Below are 22,001 nucleotides of genomic sequence, written 5' to 3' on the forward strand. Positions count from 1 at the left end.
AGAACATTGAGATAGTATTCTATAAGAGGAAGAGGAGCTCAAGCAAGTAGAACATTGAGAACATTGAGATAGATAATATTCTATAAGAGGAAGAGGAGCAAGTAGAACATTGAGATAGTATTCTATAAGAGGAAGAGGAGCTCAAGCAAGTAGAACATTAGAGTATTCTATAAGAGGAAGAGGATAGTATTCTATAAGAGGAAGAGGAGCTCAAGCAAGTAGAACATTGAGATAGTATTCTATGAGCAAGTAGATTGAGATAGTATTCTATAAGAGGAAGAGGAGCTCAAGCAAGAGCTCAGCCTGGCAAGTAGAACACTGCTTCTTATCCATTACTCAAAGAGGAAGCTGGAGTCTGGAAACTCTGAAGACCCAGAATATTTTATACAGTGTTATAGATTTAGAGGAGCCCGAAGCAAGTTAATAGTTGAGACAACATGTCAAGAGGAAGAGACAGGCCTGAAGCCAATGTGATTTATTGAGATATTTTATTTTTTAAGAGGAATAGGAGCTCCTGCAAGTAGAACATTGAGATTTTTATAAGAGGAAGTTGGCTTTAGCAAGTAGAACATTGAGATTTATTTTTTAAGAGTTGGAAGAAGTGAGCTTTTAGCAGTAGAACATTGAGATAGTATTCTGTAAGAGGAAGAGTAGTCAAGTAGTAGAACATTGAGATAGTATTCTATAAGAGGTAGTAGTAGTCAAGTGTAGTATTAGTAGTAGTGGTGTAGTGGTGTAAGTAGTGGTGAGTAGTAGTAGTGTATAAGAGGAAGAGGAGCTCAAGCAAGTAGAAGTTGAGATAGTAGTGTATAAGAGGAAGTAGAGTAGTAGTAGAACATGTAGTCTATAAGTGTAGTAGTAGTGTAGTGTAGTAGTCTTATAGTAAGTAGTAGTAGTAGTGTAAGGTGTAGTAGAACAGTAGTGTAGTAGTGTCCACCGCTTCTTATCCATTACTCAACTGTAGTGTGTAGTAGTAGTAGTGAAGTAGAGTAGTGTATACAGTGTTAGTAGTGTAGTGGTGTAGTAGTAGTAGTTGATACAACATGTCAAGTTCGTTAGCAGACAGTAGTGGTGTAGTATGAAGCCAATGTGATTTATAGAATATTTTAGTTTTTATCAGTGATATTTAGTGTAGCAGGTTTTAATGTTTTTATTTGTTGGTTTAGTAGACTAGTTAGTTTTACCAGTGTAGTTGTAGCAGTAGTAGTAGTGAGTGTAGTGGTTAGTATCATTTTTGTAGTGGTGTAGTAGTAGTGTAGTAGTAGTAGTAGTAGTGTAGTGTGTAGTAGTGTAGTAGTAGTAGTATTGTGTAGTAGTAGTAGTAGTAGTGTAGTAGTAGTAGTGTAGCAGTGTAGTAGTAGTGTAGCAGTGTAGTAGTAGGTGTAGTGTAGTAGTGTAGTGGTGTAGTAGTAGTAGTAGTAGTAGTGTAGTAGTGTAGTAGTAGTAGTGTAGTGTAGTGTAGTAGTAGTAGTGTAGTGGTAGCAGTGGTGTAGTAGTAGTGGTGTAGTAGTGCAGTAGTAGTAGTGCAGTGGTGTAGTAGTAGTAGTAGTAGTAGCAGTCATTTAGCAGTAGTGCAGCAGTGCAGTGTAGTGGTAGTGTAGTAGTGTAGTAGTGTAGTAGTGTAGTGGTGTAGTAGTGTAGTAGTGTAGTAGTAGTAGTGTAGTGGTGTAGTAGTAGTAGTGTAGCAGTGTAGTAGCAGTAGCAGTAGTGGTGCAGCAGTGCAGTGGTGCAGTGCAGCAGCAGCAGTAGCAGTAGTGCAGCAGCAGCAGTGCAGTGTAGCAGTGCAGTGGTGCAGCAGTGTAGTAGTGTAGTAGTAGCAGTAGCAGTGGCAGTAGCAGTAGTAGTAGTGTAGTGGTGCAGCAGCAGCAGTGCAGTAGTAGTAGTGCAGTAGTAGTAGTAGTGTAGTAGTGCAGCAGTAGTAGTGTAGTGGTGTAGTAGTAGTAGCAGCAGTGGTGCAGTAGTAGTAGTGTAGTGGTGCAGCAGTAGTAGTGCAGTGGTGCAGCAGTAGCAGTAGTGGTGCAGCAGTAGTAGTGCAGTGGTGTAGCAGTAGTAGTGTAGTGGTGTAGTAGTAGTAGTGTAGTGGTGTAGTAGTAGTAGCAGTGCAGCAGCAGTAGTAGTAGTAGTGCAGCAGTAGTAGTGTAGTGGTGTAGTAGTAGCAGCAGCAGTGTAGTAGCAGCAGTGCAGCAGCAGTGCAGTAGTGTAGCAGTGCAGCGGTGCAGCAGCAGTAGTGCAGGTGCAGTAGCAGTGCAGCAGTGCAGCAGTGTAGCAGTAGTAGTGCAGTGGTGCAGCAGCAGTGGTGTAGTGTAGTAGTAGCAGTGCAGTGGTGCAGCAGCAGCAGTGCAGTGGTGTAGTAGCAGCAGTGCAGTGGTGCAGCAGCAGTAGTAGTGTGCAGCAGTGTAGTAGCAGCAGTGGCGGCAGCAGCAGCAGCAGTGGTGCAGCAGCAGCAGCAGTGGGCAGCAGCAGCGCAGCAGCAGCAGCAGTAGTAGCAGTAGTGCAGTGCAGCGGCAGTAGCAGCAGTGCAGTGGTGCAGCAGCAGCAGTGCAGCAGCGGTGCAGCAGCAGCAGTGCAGCGGTGTAGTAGCAGCAGCAGCGGCGCAGCAGCAGTAGCAGTGCAGCAGTGGCGCAGCAGCAGTAGTGCAGCGGTGCAGCAGCAGTAGTAGCAGTGCAGCAGTAGCAGTAGTGCAGTGGTGCAGCAGTAGCAGTGCAGCAGTAGCAGCAGTAGTGTAGCAGCAGCAGCAGCAGCAGCAGCAGTGCAGTGGTGCAGCAGTAGCAGTGCAGTGGTGCAGCAGCAGTAGTGGTGCAGTGGCAGTAGTAGTAGTGTAGCAGGTGCAGTGCAGTGTAGTAGTAGCGGTGCAGTAGTAGTAGTAGTGTAGCAGTAGTAGCAGTAGTGTAGCAGCAGCAGTGCAGTGGTGCAGCAGTAGTAGCAGTGGTGTAGTAGTAGCAGTGCAGTGGTGTAGCAGCAGTAGTGCAGTAGTAGCAGTGCAGCAGCAGCAGCAGTAGCAGCGGTGCAGCAGCAGCAGTAGTAGCAGCAGCAGCAGCAGTAGCAGTGGTGTAGTAGTAGTAGTGTAGTGGTGCAGCAGTAGTAGTGCAGCAGGTGTAGTAGCAGTAGCAGCAGTGCAGTAGTAGTAGTAGTGTAGTGGTGTAGTAGTAGTAGTGTAGTGGTGTAGTAGTAGTAGTGTAGTGCAGTGTAGTAGTAGTAGTGTAGTAGTGTAGTGTAGTGGTGTAGTAGTGTAGTAGTGTAGTAGCAGTGTAGTGGTGTAGTAGTAGTAGTGTAGTGGTGTAGTAGTAGTGGTAGTGCAGTGCAGCAGTAGCAGTGGTGTAGTAGTAGCAGTAGCAGTGTAGCAGTGTAGTAGTAGTAGTGTAGTGTAGTAGCAGTAGTAGCAGTGCAGTGGTGTAGTAGTAGTAGTGTAGTGGTGTAGTAGTGTAGTAGTAGTAGTGTAGTGGTGTAGTAGTAGCAGTGTAGTGGTGTAGTAGTGCAGTAGTGTAGTGGTGTAGCAGCAGTAGTGGTGTAGTAGTGTAGTAGTAGTAGCAGTAGTGTAGTAGTAGTAGTGCAGTGGTGTAGTAGCAGTAGTGTAGCAGTAGTGGTGTAGCAGGTGTAGTAGTAGTAGTGTAGTGGTGTAGTAGTAGTAGTGCAGTGGTGTAGTAGCAGTGTAGCAGTAGCAGTAGCAGCAGTAGCGGTGTGCAGCAGTAGTGGTGTAGTAGTAGTAGTGTAGTAGTAGTAGTAGTGTAGTAGTAGTAGTAGTGTAGTAGTGCAGTGGTGTAGTAGTAGTAGTGTAGTGTGTAGCAGTAGTAGTGGTGTAGTAGTAGTAGTGTAGTGGTGTAGTAGTAGTAGTGTAGTGGTGTAGTAGTAGTAGTGTAGTAGCAGTAGCAGTGTAGTGTAGTAGTGTAGTGGTGTAGCAGTAGTAGTGTAGTGGTAGTAGTAGTAGTGTGGTGTGTAGTGTAGTAGCAGTAGTGGTGTAGTAGTAGTAGTGCAGCAGTGCAGTGGTGTAGTAGTGCAGTAGTAGCAGTGTAGTGTAGTAGTAGTGCAGTGGTGTAGTAGTAGTGTAGTGGTGTAGTAGTAGTGTAGTAGTAGTAGTAGTAGTAGTAGCAGTGTAGTAGTAGTAGTGTAGCAGTAGTAGTAGTGTAGTAGTAGTAGCAGTAGTAGGTAGTAGCAGTAGTGTAGCAGGTGTAGTAGTGTAGTAGTAGCAGTAGCAGTAGTGTAGTAGTAGCAGTAGTAGTAGTAGTAGTAGTAGTGGTGCAGTAGTAGTAGTGTAGTAGTGTAGCAGTGTAGCACCAGTAGTGTAGTGGTGTAGTAGTAGTGTAGTAGTAGTAGCAGTGCAGTGGCACGGGTGCAGTAGTAGTAGTAGTAGTAGCAGTGTAGTAGTAGTAGTAGTGCAGTGGTGTAGTAGTAGTAGTAGTAGCAGTGCAGTGTAGCAGTGCAGTAGCAGCAGTGTAGTGGTGCAGCAGCAGTGTAGCAGTAGTGTGGTAGGTAGTGTAGTGGTGCAGTAGTAGCAGTGTAGTAGTAGTGTAGTAGTAGTAGTAGTAGTAGTTGTAGTAGTACCAGTAGTAGTAGTAGTAGCAGTAGTAGCAATAGTAGTGTAGTAGTGTAGTAGTGTAGTAGTAGTAGTAGTAGTAGTAGCAGTAGTAGTAGTGGTAGTGTAGTAGTAGTCTAGTAGTAGTTGACTTACTCAGTGACTGTCTTGGAGGACTTCTCTCTCTTGAAAGCCAGTTGGTATTTCAGACTCTCCACTTCCTTCTTCATCTGGGGCAGATCCATCTCATCCATGACTGCTGATTGGCTGGGGGAGGTTACCCTGGCAACCTGGGGGTAGTAAGTAAGTAAGTCAAGTTAGTATTCTGAACCAGAACGGCTCATAGAAGCAAATAACATGTTATTGATCAACAGGCGCCGAATACAACAGGTGTAGTAGACCGTACAGTGAAATGCTGAATACAACAGGTGTAGTAGACCTCACAGTGAAATGCTGAATACAACAGGTGTAGTAGACCTCACAGTGAAATGCTGAATACAACAGGTGTAGTAGACCGTACAGTGAAATGCTGAATACAACAGGTGTAGTAGACCTTACAGTGAAATACTGAATACAACAGGTGTAGTAGACCTTACAGTGAAATACTGAATACAACAGGTGTAGTAGACCTCACAGTGAAATGCTGAATACAACAGGTGTAGTAGACCTCACAGTGAAATGCTGAATACAACAGGTGTAGTAGACCTTACAGTGAAATGCTGAATACAACAGGTGTAGTAGACCTTACAGTGAAATGCTGAATACAACAGGTGTAGTAGACCTTACAGTGAAATGCTGAATACAACAGGTGTAGTAGACCTCACAGTGAAATGCTGAATACAACAGGTGTAGTAGACCTCACAGTGAAATGCTGAATACAACAGGTGTAGTAGACCTTACAGTGAAATGCTGAATACAACAGGTGTAGTAGACCTCACAGTGAAATGCTGAATACAACAGGTGTAGTAGACCTTACAGTGAAATGCTGAATACAACAGGTGTAGTAGACCTCACAGTGAAATGCTGAATACAACAGGTGTAGTAGACCTCACAGTGAAATGCTGAATACAACAGGTGTAGTAGACCTCACAGTGAAATGCTGAATACAACAGGTGTAGTAGACCTCACAGTGAAATGCTGAATACAACAGGTGTAGTAGAGACAGTGAAATGCTGAATACAACAGGTGTAGTAGACCTCACAGTGAAATGCTGAATACAACAGGTGTAGTAGACCTTACAGTGAAATACTGAATACAACAGGTGTAGTAGACCTTACAGTGAAATGCTGAATACAACAGGTGTAGTAGACCTCACAGTGAAATGCTGAATACAACAGGTGTAGTAGACCTCACAGTGAAATGCTGAATACAACAGGTGTAGTAGAGTCACAGTGAAATACTGAATACAACAGGTGTAGTAGACCTCACAGTGAAATGCTGAATACAACAGGTGTAGTAGACACAGTGAAATGCTGAATACAACAGGTGTAGTACAGAGTCACAGTGACTAATACTGAATACAACAGAGTGTAGCTATATACAGGGGACCTCACAGAGTGAAATACTGAATACAACAGAGTGTAGTAGACCTCACAGTGAAATGCAGAGTGAATACAACAGGTGTGGAGGCTATATACAGTAGACCTTACAGTGAAGTCACTGAATATACAGGGGTAGACTGGTACAGAGTCAAATGGAGGCTGAATACAACAGGTGTAGTAGACCTTACAGAGAAATACTGAATATATACAGGGGTAGACCGGTACAGTGAAATACTGAATACAACAGGTGTAGTAGACCTTACAGTGAAATACTGAATACAACAGGTGTAGTAGACCTTACAGTGAAATACTTTCTTACGAGCCCCTAACCAACAATGCAGTTTAAAAAATTATATATATAATAAATACGAATAAGAATAAGAAATAAAAGTCAATGTGGGGCTATTAAAGAGCACCAGTAAAATAACAATCGTAGAGACTATATACAGGGGGGTACCGGTACAGAGTCAATGTGGAGGCTATATACAGGGGGTACCGGTACAGAGTCAATGTGGAGGCTATATACAGGGGGTACCGGTACAGAGTCAATGTGGAGGCTATATACAGGGGGGTACCGGTACAGAGTCAATGTGGAGGCTATATACAGGGGGTACCGGTACAGAGTCAATGTGGAGGCTATGTACAGGGGGTACCGGTACAGAGTCAATGTGGAGGCTATATACAGGGGGTACCGGTACAGAGTCAATGTGGAGGCTATATTACAGGGGGTACCGGTACAGAGTCAATGTGGTGGCTATATACAGGGGGTACCGGTACAGAGTCAATGTGGAGGCTATATACAGGGGGTACCGGTACAGAGTCAATGTGGAGGCTATATACAGGGGGTACCGGTACAGAGTCAATGTGGAGGCTATATACAGGGGGTACCGGTACAGAGTCACCGGTTCGTCGAGGTAATTGAGGTCATATGTAGGTAGAGTTATTACAGTATAGATGATAACAACAGAGAGTAGCCGCGGTGTAAAAGAAGGGGAGGAGGGAGGACAGGCAATGTGAATAGTCTGGGCAGCAATTTGATTAGATGTTCAGGAGTCTTATGGCTTGGGGGGGTTAGGAGCTGTTTAGAAGAGTCTCTTGGACCTGGACTTGGCGCTCCGGTACCGAGTCTGTGCAAAAACAGAAAACAGAAATAGAAAACAGTCTATGACTAGGGTGGCTGGAGTCCTTGACCATTTTTAGGGCCTTCCTCTGACACCGCCTGGTATAGAGGTCCTGGATGGCAGGCAGCTTGGCCCCAGTGGTGTACTGGGCCGTACACACTACCCTCTGTAGTGCCTTGCAGTCGAGGAGCCGAGCAGTTGCCATACCAGGCAGTGATGCAATCAGTCAGGATGCTCTCGATGGTGCAGCTGTAGAACCTTTAGAGGATCTGAGGACCAATGCCAAATCTTTTCAGTCTCCTGAAGGGGAATAGGTTTTGTTGTGCCCTCTTCACGACTGTCTTGGTGTGCTTGTAATACTACTACTGCTACCCCACTACTACTACTACTACTACTACTGTGCTACTACTACTGGTGCTACTACTACTGCTACTACTACCCCACTACTACTACTACTACTACTACTGGTGCTACTACTACTACTACACTACTACTGCTACTACTACTACAGAGTCAATTACTACTACTGCTACACTAGTCACTACTACTACTACTACTACTACTACTACACTACTACTGCTACTACTACTAATACTACACTACTACTACTACTACTGCTATACTGGTGCTACCCCACCACTACTAACTACTACTGCTAGGTGCTACTACTACTACTACTACACTACTGACTACTACTACACTACTACTACACTACTACTACTACACTACTACTACTCACTTAAATCTTTCAGTCTCCTGAGGGGGAATAGGTTTTTTTGTGCCCTCTTCACGACTGTCTTGGTGCTTGTAAGGACTACTACTACTGTACCCCACCACTACTACTACTACTACTACTACTGGTGCTACTACTACAGCTCTACTACCCCACCACTCACTACTACTACTACTACTACTGGTGCTACCACTACTACTACTGGTGCTACTACTACTGGTGCTACTACAGACTACTACTGCTACTACTACTACCACCACTACTACTGGTGCTACTTCCTCCCTACTAGTCACTGCTACTACTACTACTGGTGGTGTACTAATGCTAGGCTACTACCCACCACTACTACTACTACTACTACTACTACTTACTGGTCTACTCAACTACTACTACTACTACTACAGGCTACAGACAACTGGACTAACTACTACAGTCACTACTACTCTCATGGTGCACTACTAGTAGAACCTACTACTAGCACTACTACTCTGACTACCACTACTGCCACTACAGAGTCTTACTGCACTCTACCTGAAGGGGAACTAGGTTTTACTTGTACCCTGTGGACTGTCTACACGTGTACATGTAATCAACTGGACTACTACAGGGGGTATGGTACCACCACCCTACTACTACTACACACCTACTACTCACTACTGGTACTACTACTACTACTACTGGGGACTACACCATTACTACTACACTACTACTAGACTATTACATGTTAGATTACTACTACACACTACTGGGGTGTAGGATGGTGACACTAGGATGGTTTGACTACTACTACTGCACTACTATACACTACTAGACTACTACTACACTACTTACTACTACTACTAGTACTACCACTACTACTACTACTACTACACTATTACTACTACACTACTACTACTACTATTACCACTAGTAGTACTACTGGTTTATTGTTAATTAACATTGCCTGTCTCCTCTACTCTCCTCCCTCTCTCATTCCAGTAGACAGGATGGCTGAGCTGAGGACTGATGCTGCTGAGGAGAGTAAGGGTGTTTGGCAGAGATATAGTTTCTGGTTTCAACGTGGGATTCTCCTGAGATGCTGGGAGGATATTTTTCTCTATCTTTCCTCTCTCTCTTCATCTCTCTACTAATGATTCTCTCTCTCTATCTACTCCCTCTCCTAACCTAATGGCGCTCTCTCTCCCCCTCTTCAACTCTCTCCTCATTCATCTCCCTCTGCTTTCTCTCTATCTCTCCCTCTCCTAACCTAATGGCGCTCTCTCTCCCCCTCTTCAACTCTCTTCTCTCTCCTCATCCATCTCCCTCTGTTCCTCTCTCTATCTCTCCCTCTCCTAACCTAATGTCTCTCTCTCTCCCCCTCTTCAACCTCCCTCTGTTCCTAACTCTATCTGTGTCTCTCCCTCTCCTAACCTAATGTCTCTCTCTCTCCTCTTCAACTCTGGGCTCTCTCCTCATTTATCTCCCTCTGCTTGTTTCAGAGATATAGTTTCTCCTAACCTAATGGTGATTCTCCTGAGATCTGGGAGGATATTTTTCTCTCTTCCTCTCTCTCATTCATCTCCCTCTACTAATCTCTCTCTATCTCTCCCTCTCCTAACCTAATGGTGCTCTCTCTCTCCCTCTTCAACTCTCTCTTCTCTCTCCTCATTCATCTCCCTCTGCTTCTCTCTCTATCTCTCCCTCTCCTAACCTAATGTCTCTCTCTCCCCTCTTCAACTCTCTCTCTCCTCATTCATCTCCATCTGTTCTCTCTCCATCTCTCCCTCTCCTAACCTAATGTCTCTCTCTCTCCCTCTTCAACTCTCTCTCTCCTCATTTATCTCCATCTCTCCCTCTCTACATCTCACTTTCCTTATTGATCTGAATCCCCCGCTCCACTCTCTCTCTCTCTCAACCCCCCTCTCTACCCCCCTCTCTCTCTCTCTCTCTCTCTACCCCCCCCTCTCTCTCTCTCAACCCCTCTCTCTACCCCCCCTCTCTCTCTCTATATATACATATATATATTCTGGTACACTCAGCGATGAGTGTGTTCTGCTCTCTGATTCCTAAAAAAAAGCTCATTCATTACTCAACACATTACTGACTGTACCCAACACCGCTGTGGCTGCCATCTCTCTCTCTCTCTCTCTCTCTTTCTGGCAGCAGTCCGTTGGAGGGGTGTAGGTGGAGGAAGAGGATGAGGGGGCTGGGAGAGGAGGAAGAGGAGGCTCAGGTTTTCCTCTGTAGCCCTGAACACTCTGCTGTTCATCACTACTACTACTACTACTACACTACTACAGTCCATTGGAGGGGTGTAGGAGGAGGAAGAGGATGAGGGGGCTGGGAGAGGAGGAAGAGGAGGCTCAGGGTGTTATGTTGGAGGCTGACTTCCATATTATGGACCATTCTAGCCTACCTGGGTATCCTAACAGTATCTGGGGTTTTCCTCTGTAGGCCTGAACACTCTGCTGTTCATCATACAGGCACGGGAAAGTTCTCTCTGCTCTAACGTTCTATACATGTTGCTAGGCTACAGTCGCTAACACAACAGCAGAGCCCTGGTGTATGTATATTTGGTGTAGGAGAACTATGGGGGTGTTGTCATGTGGTATAATAATAACACTGGCAGGAGAGGCCCCAGACACTGCAGTAAGATGTAGGATGGTTTGGGGGATGTAGGATGGTTTGGGGGATGTAGGATGGTTTGAGGATGTAGGATGGTTTGGGGATGTAGGATGGTTTGGGGGATGTAGGATGGTTTGGGGATGTTGGATGGTTTGGGGATGTAGGATGGTTTGGAGGATGTAGGATGGTTTGGGGGATGTTGGATGGTTTGGGGATGTAGGATGGTTTGGGGATGTTGGATGGTTTGGGGATGTAGGATGGTTTGGGGGATGTTAGATGGTTTGGGAGATGTAGGATGGTTTGGGGATGTAGGATGGTTTGGGGATGTTAGATGGTTTGGGAGATGTAGGATGGTTTGGGGATGTGGGATGGTTTGGGGGATGTAGGATGGTTTGGGGGATGTAGGATGGTTTGGGGATGTAGGATGGTTTGGGGGATGTAGGATGGTTTGGAGGATGTGGGATGGTTTGGGGATGTTAGATGGTTTGGGAGATGTAGGATGGTTTGGGGATGTAGGATGGTTTGGGGGATGTAGGATGGTTTGGGGATGTTAGATGGTTTGGGAGATGTAGGATGGTTTGGGGATGTAGGATGGTTTGGGGGATGTAGGATGGTTTGGGGGATGTAGGATGGTTTGAGGATGTTGTTTGGGGATGTAGGATGGTTTGGGAGGATGTAGGATGGTTTGGAGGATGTAGGATGGTTTGAGGATGTAGGATGGTTTGGGGGATGTAGGATGGTTTGGGGATGTAGGATGGTTTGAGGATGTAGGATGGTTTGGATGACAGGATGGTTTGGGGATGTAGGATGGTTTGGGGATGTAGGATGTTTGGGGATGTAGGATGGTTTGGGGATGTTGGATGGTTTGGGGGATGTAGGATGGTTTGGGGGATGTAGGATGGTTTGAGGATGTAGGATGGTTTGAGGATGTTGGATGGTTTGAGGATGCAGAATGGTGTGGCAGATGTAGGATGGTTTGAGGATGTTGGATGGTTTGGGGATGTTGGATGGTTTGGGGGATGTAGGATGTTTGGGGGATGTAGGATGGTTTGAGGATGTTGGATGGTTTGGGGATGTAGGATGGTTTGGAGGATGTAGGATGGTTTGAGGGATGTAGGATGGTTTGGGGATGTAGGATGGTTTGAGGGATGTAGGATGGTTTGGCAGATGTAGGATGGTTTGGGGGATGTTGGATGGTTTGGGGGATGTAGGATGGTTTGAGGATGTAGGATGGTTTGGGGATGTAGGATGGTTTGGGGATGTTGGATGGTTTGGGGGATGTAGGATGGTTTGAGGATGTGGGACTATTTGGGGATGTGGGATGGTTTGGAGGATGTAGGATGGTTTGGGGGATGTAGGATGGTTTGGGGGATGTTGGATGGTTTGAGGATGTAGGATGGTTTGGGGATGTTGGATGGTTTGGGGATGTAGGATGGTTTGAGGTTGTTGGATGGTTTGGGGATGTTGGATGGTTTGGGGATGTAGGATGGTTTGAGGATGTTGGATGGTTTGAGGATGCAGAATGGTTTGGCAGATGTAGGATGTTTGGGGATGTGGGATGATTTGAGGATGTGGGATGGTTTGGGGATGTGGGATGATTTGGGGGATGGTTTGGTGATGTAGGATGGTTTGGGGATGTGGGATGATTTGGGGGATGGTTTGGCTGATGTAGGATGGTTTGGGGATGTGGGATGATTTGAGGATGTGGGATGGTTTGGGGATGTGGGATGATTTGAGGATGTGGGATGGTTTGGGGATGTGGGATGATTTGGGGGATGGTTTGGTGATGTAGGATGGTTTGGGGATGTGGGATGACTGACTCAAAATCATTGGCCACTTCAATAAATGGATAACGAGTCACTTTAATAATGTTTACATATCTTACATTACTCATCTCATATGTATATACTGTATTCTATCGATCTACTGCATTACTCATCTCATATGTATATACTGTATTCTATACCATCTATTGCATTACTCATCTCATATGTATATACTGTATTCTATACCATCTATTTTATCTTGCCTATGCCGCTCGGTCATGGCTCATCCATATATTTATATATATATTCTTATTCCATCCCTTTAGATTTGTGTGTATTAGGTAGTTGTTGGGGAATTGTTAGATTACTTGTTAGATATTACTGCACTGTCGGAACTAGAAGCACAAGCATTTCACTACACTCACATTAACATCTGCTAACCATGTCTATGTGACCAATAACATCTGCTAACCATGTGTATGTGACCAATAACATCTGCTAACCATGTGTATGTGACCATTAACATCTGCTAACCATGTGTATGTGACCAATAACATCTGCTAACCATGTGTATGTGACCAATAACATCTGCTAACCATGTGTATGTGACCATTAACATCTGCTAACCATGTGTATGTGACCATTAACATCTGCTAACCATGTGACCATTAACATCTGCTAACCATGTGACCAATAACATCTGCTAACCATGTGTATGTGACCAATAACATCTGCTGACCATGTGTATGTGACCAATAACATCTGCTAACCATGTGTATGTGACCAATAACATCTGCTAACCATGTGACCAATAACATCTGCTAACCATGTGTATGTGACCAATAACATCTGCTGACCATGTGTATGTGACCAATAACATCTGCTAACCATGTGTATGTGACCAATAACATCTGCTAACCATGTGACCAATAACATCTGCTAACCATGTGACCAATAACATCTGCTAACCATGTGTATGTGACCAATAACATCTGCTGACCATGTGTATGTGACCAATAACATCTGCTAACCATGTGTATGTGACCAATAACATCTGCTGACCATGTGTATGTGACCAATAACATCTGCTAACCATGTGACCAATAACATCTGCTAACCATGTGTATGTGACCAATAACATCTGCTAACCATGTGACCAATAACATCTGCTAACCATGTGTATGTGACCAATAACATCTGATAACCATGTGTATGTGACCAATAACATCTGCTAACCATGTGACCAATAACATCTGCTAACCATGTGACCAATAACATCTGCTAACCATGTGTATGTGACCAATAACATCTGCTAACCATGTGTATGTGACCAATAACATCTGCTAACCATGTGACCAATAACATCTGCTAACCATGTGTATGTGACCAATAACATCTGCTAACCATGTGACCAATAACATCTGCTAACCATGTGTATGTGACCAATAACATCTGCTAACCATGTGTATGTGACCAATAACATCTGATAACCATGTGTATGTGACCAATAACATCTGCTAACTATGTGTATGTGACCAACAACATCTGCTAACCATGTGTATGTGACCAATAACATCTGCTAACCATGTGTATGTGACCAATAACATCTGCTAACCATGTGACCAATAACATCTGCTAACCATGTGACCAATAACATCTGCTGACCATGTGTATGTGACCAATAACATCTGCTAACCATGTGCATGTGACCAATAACATCTGCTAACCATGTGACCAATAACATCTGCTAACCATGTGACCAATAACATTTTGATTTGATTTGATTTGATTTGAGGAGTACCACCTCAGTCATCGGCTTCCTCAATAAATGCATCGATGACATCGTCCCCACAGTGACAGTACGTACATATCCCAACCAGAAGCCATGGATTACAGGTAACATCCCCACCGAGCTAAAGGCTAGAGCTGCAGCTGTCAAGGAGCAGGACACTAATCCGGATGCTTATAAGAAATCCCGCTATGCCCTCAGACAAACCATCAAGCAGGCAAAGCATCAATACAGGACTAAGATTGAATCCTACTACACCGGCTTCGACACTCGTAGGATGTGGCAAGGCTTGAAAACTATTACAGACTACAAAGGGAAACCCAGCCGTGAGCTTCCCAGTGACGAGGGCCTACCAGACGAGCAAAATGCCTTTTATGCTCACTTCGAGGCAAGCAACACTGAAGCATGCATGAGAGCACCGGCTGTTCCGGACGATTGTGTGATCACACTCTCCATAGCCAATCTGAGCAAGACCTTTAAACAGGTCAACATTCACAAGGCCGCGGGGCCAGAAGGATTACATTTGCATACCGCCCCAACAGATCCACAGATGACAAAATCTCAATCGCACTCCACACTGCCCTTTCACACCTGGACAAAAGGAACACCTATGTGAGAATACTGTTCATTGACTACAGCTCAGCGTTCAACACAATAGTGCCCACAAAGCTCATCACTAAGCTAAGGACTCTGGGACTAAACACCTCCCTCTGCAACTGGATCCTGGACTTCCTGACGGGCCGCCCCTAGGTGTTAACGGTAGGCAACAACACATCTGCCACGCTGATCCCCAACACGGGGGCCCCTCAGGGGTGTGTACTTAGTCCCCTCCTGTACTCTCTGTTCACCCACGACTGCATGGCCAGGCACGACTCCAACACCATCATTAAGTTAGCTGACGAAACAACAGTGCTAACCAGGGCCTGATCACCGATAACGATGGGTCAAGAGTTTCATGTTCCTTTTTGTCCACATCACCAATAAACTATCATGGTCCAAACATATCAAGACAGTCGTAAAGTCACAATTTTTGATTTGTTAGGGCAAAAACAAAGCCATCAATTAGGCCAATAAGTAAGGAATTATGATGTATGTAATGTGTTGTCATGTTTTAATTGTATTATAACATTCCTCCTAGGGGACTTACTTGGCAAGGGAAAGCCACAGGGTTTTGAAAAGGTAAGAAACAACCATATCTTTGTCACTAACAAATACAGCCACGGGTGGTAAACAATTTACTCAAAAAGAAAAGGCACCTTGGGAAATATGCAAATGACACTCTTTATACAGCATACAGTGTTAAAACGTCCCGAAATGATTTTCTTTTGAAACTACAGGTGTTAATGAAATTACACTGGGAAAGTGTAACACTAGTTAAAGAGAGTCCGGTTGACTATGAATCGAGTGTTTTTGTTTTACACTGTCGGTGTTGATATTGAGCACTATATATATAGAGCTGACCAATAGGGTACAGGCCAGTGTTTTTCACTGACCAATAGGGTACAGGCCAGTGTTTTTCACTGACCAATAGGGTACAGGCCAGTGTTTTTCACTGACCAATAGGGTACAGGCCAGTGTTTTTCACTGTACAGGCCCAGGCCAGTGTTTTTCACTGACCAATAGGGTACAGGCCAGTGTTTTTCACTGACCAATAGGTACAGGCCAGTGTTTTAAGCCAGCTGACCAATAGGGGACAGGCCAGTGTTTTTCACTGACCAATAGGGTACAGGCCAGTGTTTTACACTGACCATAGGGTACAGGCCAGTGTTTTTCACTGACCAATAGGGTACAGGCCAGTGTTTTCACTGACCAATAGGGTACAGGCCAGTGTTTTTACACCAATAGGGTACAGGCCAGTGTTTTTCACTGACCAACAGGGTACAGGCCAGTGTTTTTCACTGACCAATAGGGTACAGGCCAGTGTTTTTCACTGACCAATTACAGACCAGTGTTTTACACTGACCAATAAATGAGGTACAGGCCAGTGTTTTCAGCACTGACCAGGCCAGTGTTTTTAGGGTACAGGCCAGTGTTTTTCACTGACCAAGTACACAGGCCAGTGTTTTTCACTGACCAATAGGCATGCCAGTGTTTTTCACTGACCAATAGGGTACAGGCCAGTGTTTTTCACTGACCAATAGGGTACAGGCCAGTGTTTTTAGGGTACACTGTTTTACACTGACCAATAGGGTACAGGCCAGTGTTTTTCACTGACCAAGGGTACAGGCCAGTGTTTTACACTGACCCAGGCCAGTGTTTTTCACTGTACAGGCCAGTGTTTTTCACTGTTGGTGGTATTGAGCCAGTGTTTTACACTGACCAATAGGCCAGGTACAGGCCAGTGTTTTTCACTGACCAATAGGGTACAGGCCAGTGTTTTTTTCACTGGGTAGGGTACAGGCCAGTGTTTTTCACTGACCAATAGGGTACAGGCCAGTGTTTTTCACTGACCAATAGGGTACAGGCCAGTGTTTTTCACTGACCAATAGGGTACAGACCAGTGTTTTACACTGACCAATAGGGTACAGGCCAGAGTTAAATGAGGAGCACTAGGCCAATAGGGTACAGGCCAGTGTTAAATGAGGAGCACTAGGCCAATAGGGTACAGGCCAGTGTTTTTCACTGACCAATAGGGTACATGTTACACAGGCCAGTGTTTTTCACTGACCAATAGGGTACAGGCCAGTGTTTTTCACTGACCAATAGTGTACAGGCCAGTGTTTTCACTACATAGGTACAGGCCAGTGTTTTTCACTGACCAATAGGGTACAGGCCAGTGTTTTTCACTGACCAATACAGGCCAGTGTTTTTCACTGACCAATAGTGTACAGGCCAGTGTTTTTCACTGACCAATAGTGTACATGTTACACAGGCCAGTGTTTTTCACTGACCAATAGGGTACAGGCCAGTGTTTTTCACTGACCAGTAGGGTACAGGCCAGTGTTTTTCACTGACCAATAGGGTACAGGCCAGTGTTTTTCACTGACCAATAGGGTACAGGCCAGTGTTTTTCACTGACCAATAGGGTACAGGCCAGTGTTTTACACTGTTGGTGTTGATATTGAGTTTTAGAGCTGACCAATAGGGTACAGGCCAGTGTTTTTCACTGACCAATAGTGTACAGGCCAGTGTTTTTCACTGACCAATAGGGTACAGGCCAGTGTTTTTCACTGACCAATAGGTACAGGCCATGTTTTACAGGCCAGTGTTTTTCACTGACCAATAGGGTACAGGCCAGTGTTTTTCACTGACCAATAGGGTACAGGCCAGTGTTTTTCACTGACCAATAGGGTACAGGCCAGTGTTTTTCACTGACCAATAGGGTACAGGCCAGTGTTTTTCACTGGGTACAGGCCAGTGTTTTTCACTGACCAATAGGGCACAGGCCAGTGTTTTTCACTGACCAATAGGGTACAGGCCAGTGTTTTTCACTGACCAATAGGGTACAGGCCAGTGTTTTTCACTGACCAATAGGGTACAGGCCAGTGTTTTTCACTGACCAATAGGGCACAGGTACAGGCCAGTGTTTCCTCACGGTAACAGTGACACTGACCAACTGTACAGGCCAGTGTTTTCACTGACCAATAGGTGACAGGCCAAGTGTTTTTCCTGTCCATAGGGTACAGGCCAGTGTTTTTTGAAGGTAAGTGACTGACCAACTGAGGGTGTCCTGTATCCATAGTACAGGCCAGTGTTTTTGACATCTCCAATGTGAAGGTAACAGGCCAAGTGTTTGTCCTGTCCATAGGCCAGTGACACTCCAATGTGAAGGTAACGACCAGGCCAACTGACTGTCCTGTGTCCATAGTTTGACATCTGACCAATGTGAAGGCCAGTGTTTTCACTGACTGTCCTGTGTCCATAGTCACTGACATCTCCAATGTGAAGGTAACTGACCCCAACTGACTGTCCTGTGTTTTAGTCTGATCTCCAATGTGAAGGTAACAGTGTTTTTCCCCAACTGACTGTTTGTCCATAGTCATGACATCTCCAATGTGTTTTACTGACCCCAACTGACAGGCCAGTGTTTTCCTGAGTCCATAGTCCTGAGTTTTTTCTCCAATGTGAAGGTAAGGACCAGTGTTTTCAACTGACTGTCCTGTGTCCATAGTCCTGACATCTCCAATGTGAAGGTAACCAGTGACCCCAACTGACTGTCCTGTGTCCATAGTCATGACATCTCCAATGTGAAGGTAACGACCCCAACTGACTGTCCTGTGTCCATAGTCCTGACATCTCCAATGTGAAGGTAACGACCCCAACTGACTGTCCTGTGTGTCTGTCCTCACCGAACGACCCCAACTGACTGTCCTGTGTCCATAGTCCTGACATCTCCAATGTGAAGGTAACGACCCCAACTGACTGTCCTGTGTCCATAGTCATGACATCTCCAATGTGAAGGTAACGACCCCAACTGACTGTCCTGTGTCCATAGTCCTGACATCTCCAATGTGAAGGTAACGTTCTGTCCTCACCGAACGACCCCAACTGACTGTCCTGTGTCCATAGTCATGACATCTCCAATGTGAAGGTAACGACCCCAACTGACTGTCCTGTGTCCATAGTCCTGACATCTCCAATGTGAAGGTAACGACCCCAACTGACTGTCCTGTATCCATAGTCATGACATCTCCAATGTGAAGGTAACGACCCCAACTGACTGTCCTGTGTCCATAGTCATGACATCTCCAATGTGAAGGTAACGACCCCAACTGACTGTCCTGTGTCCATAGTCATGACATCTCCAATGTGAAGGTAACGACCCCAACTGACTGTCCTGTGTCCATAGTCCTGACATCTCCAATGTGAAGGTAACGACCCCAACTGACTGTCCTGTGTCCATAGTCATGACATCTCCAATGTGAAGGTAACGACCCCAACTGACTGTCCTGTGTGTCTGTCCTCACATCCCCAACTGACTGTCCTGTGTATAGTCATGACATCTCCAACTGACTGACCCCAACTGACTCACCTGTGTCCATAGTCATGACATCTCCAATGTGAAGGTAACGACCCCAACTGACTGTCCTGTGTCCATAGTCCTGACATCTCCAATGTGAAGGTAACGACCCCAACTGACTGTCCTGTGTCCATAGTCATGACATCTCCAATGTGAAGGTAACGACCCCAACTGACTGTCCTGTGTGTCTGTCCTCACCGAACGACCCCAACTGACTGTCCTGTGTCCACCCCAAGACTGTCCTGTGTCCATAGTCATGACATCTCCAATGTGAAGGTAACGACCCCAACTGACTGTCCTGTGTCCATAGTCATGACATCTCCAATGTGAAGGTAACGACCCCAACTGACTGTCCTGTGTCCATAGTCCTGACATCTCCAATGTGAAGGTAACGACCCCAACTGACTGTCCTGTGTCCATAGTCATGACATCTCCAATGTGAAGGTAACGACCCCAACTGACTGTCCTGTGTCCATAGTCATGACATCTCCAATGTGAAGGTAACGACCCCAACTGACTGTCCTGTGTCCATAGTCATGACATCTCCAATGTGAAGGTAACGACCCCAACTGACTGTCCTGTGTCCATAGTCATGACATCTCCAATGTGAAGGTAACGACCCCAACTGACTGTCCTGTGTCCATAGTCATGACATCTCCAATGTGAAGGTAACGACCCCAACTGACTGTCCTGTGTCCATAGTCATGACATCTCCAATGTGAAGGTAACGACCCCAACTGACTGTCCTGTGTCCATAGTCATGACATCTCCAATGTGAAGGTAACGACCCCAACTGACTGTCCTGTGTCCTGACATCTGTAACGACCCCAACTGACTGTCCTGTGTCCATAGTCATGACATCTCCAATGTGAAGGTAACGACCCCAACTGACTGTCCTGTGTCCATAGTCATGACATCTCCAATGTGAAGGTAACGACCCCAACTGACTGTCCTGTGTCCATAGTCATGACATCTCCAATGTGAAGGTAACGACCCCAACTGACTGTCCTGTGTCCATAGTCATGACATCTCCAATGTGAAGGTAACGACTCCAACTGACTGTCCTGTGTGTCTGTCCTCACAGAACGACCCCAACTGACTGTCCTGTGTGTCTGTCCCCACCGAACGACCCCAACTGACTGTCCTGTGTCCATAGTCCTGACATCTCCAATGTGAAGGTAACGACCCCAACTGACTGTCCTGTGTCCATAGTCATGACATCTCCAATGTGAAGGTAACGACTCCAACTGACTGTCCTGTGTGTCTGTCCTCACCGAACGACCCCAACTGACTGTCCTGTGTGTCTGTCCTCACCGAACGACCCCAACTGACTGTCCTGTGTCCATAGTCCTGACATCTCCAATGTGAAGGTAACGACCCCAACTGACTGTCCTGTGTCCATAGTCATGACATCTCCAATGTGAAGGTAACGACCCCAACTGACTGTCCTGTGTCCATAGTCATGACATCTCCAATGTGAAGGTAATGTCCTACTCTGTCTGATAACTGAGACTAACTATTGGTCTGTCTGGACAAAGCAGCAGCCAGGGAGGTTTTTAGAGGGTTTAGACAGGGAGAACACACACACACACACACACACACACACACACACACACACACACACATACACACACACACACACACACACACACACACACACACACACACACACACACACACACACACACACACACACACACACACACACACACACACACACACACACACACACACACACACACACACACACACACACACACACACACACACACACACACACACACACACACACACACACACACACACACAGAGGAATAATCATCACGATGTAGCCTGTGAAAATGTTGTATCAATCAATTAAGGATCAATAACGGTCTGAAAGTGGAGGGGGGGGGGGGGGGGGGGGGCAGCCAGGTCACACGTGATACAGGTCAGTGTTTGACGTCCGTCTGACTGAGGAACGTCCGGATGTGACGTGGGAAACCAGGCCACTAGGGGCAGCGGTGAGCTAAATAGGTGAGAAAACGGTGGGAAAAGTAGTTTTTTTGTTCTGCCTCTGAGTCCAAACGTTTTTTTTTGTTCTGCTAGAGTGTTGTGGACAAACTTATTCATCTGCCTCTGAGTCCAAACGTTGAGGAACGTCCGGATGTGACGTGGAAACCAGGCCACTAGGGGCAGCGGTGAGCTAAATAGGTGAGAAAACGGTGGGAAAAGTAGGTTTTTTGTTCTGCCTCTGAGTCCAAACGTTGAGGAACGTTGGGATGTGATGTGGATACCGGCCACTAGGGGCAGCAGTGAGTTGTAGTTTATTTTGTTCTGCTAGAGTGTTGTGGACGAATTTATTCATCTGCCTCTGAGTCCAAACGTTGCAGGTTCAAATCCAGCAATAGAAAGTTGTTTTTTAGATTTTTAAAAACGTTTTTTTAAGCCCATCCCAAACCTTAACCCTTACCTTAACCATTCAGGGTTAATACCCTGTGTGGATCACTTGGTAGAGCATGGTGCTTGCAATGCCAAAGTTGTGGGTTCAATTTCTACAGGGGACCAGTAAGAAAACATATATATTCACTACTGTAAATTACTCTGGGTAAATGTAGAAGAAGAAAAAAATCTGACTTTGAAATTGGACTTTTGCAATCATTTCTAAATTTGACATCAGAGAAACACGGATGAATGTTGAATTCTGACGTGAAGACTGTGAGAGCGAGTTGGAATCTGTCCCGCGGCCTGATAACTGAAGAGGAACACCGAGAGGCGCTTTCTAACGTTCTAAAGCGGAACATCAGTATCTATCTAACGGGGTCTGGGGAGGAGGAGGAGGAGGAGGAGGTGAGGAGGAGGAGGAGGCCAGGTGTGGGAGGAGGAGACCAGGAGGAGGCCAGGTGAGGAGGAGGAGACCAGGTGAGGAGGCCAGGTGAGGAGGAGGAGGAGGCCAGGTGAGGAGGAGGAGGAGGCCAGGTGAGGAGGCCAGGTGAGG

At 45.7% G+C, this 22,001-nt stretch overlaps 1 protein-coding gene across 1 annotated transcript in view; it reads right to left on the bottom strand.

The window, feature by feature from the left end:
• Positions 1-22,001, bottom strand: part of LOC135570187 (guanine nucleotide-binding protein G(I)/G(S)/G(O) subunit gamma-13-like) — a 61,456-nt gene that overhangs the window by 38,336 nt on the left and 1,119 nt on the right. The window contains exon 2 of the mRNA XM_065016290.1: positions 4,667-4,800. Coding sequence (XP_064872362.1) covers positions 4,667-4,764 — 98 coding nt within the window. The 5' untranslated portion in view covers positions 4,765-4,800. The remainder of the gene's footprint in view (positions 1-4,666; positions 4,801-22,001) is intronic.

The sequence above is a fragment of the Oncorhynchus nerka genome, unplaced genomic scaffold (assembly GCF_034236695.1).
Source record: "Oncorhynchus nerka isolate Pitt River unplaced genomic scaffold, Oner_Uvic_2.0 unplaced_scaffold_1052, whole genome shotgun sequence".
Taxonomy (NCBI): domain Eukaryota; kingdom Metazoa; phylum Chordata; class Actinopteri; order Salmoniformes; family Salmonidae; genus Oncorhynchus; species Oncorhynchus nerka.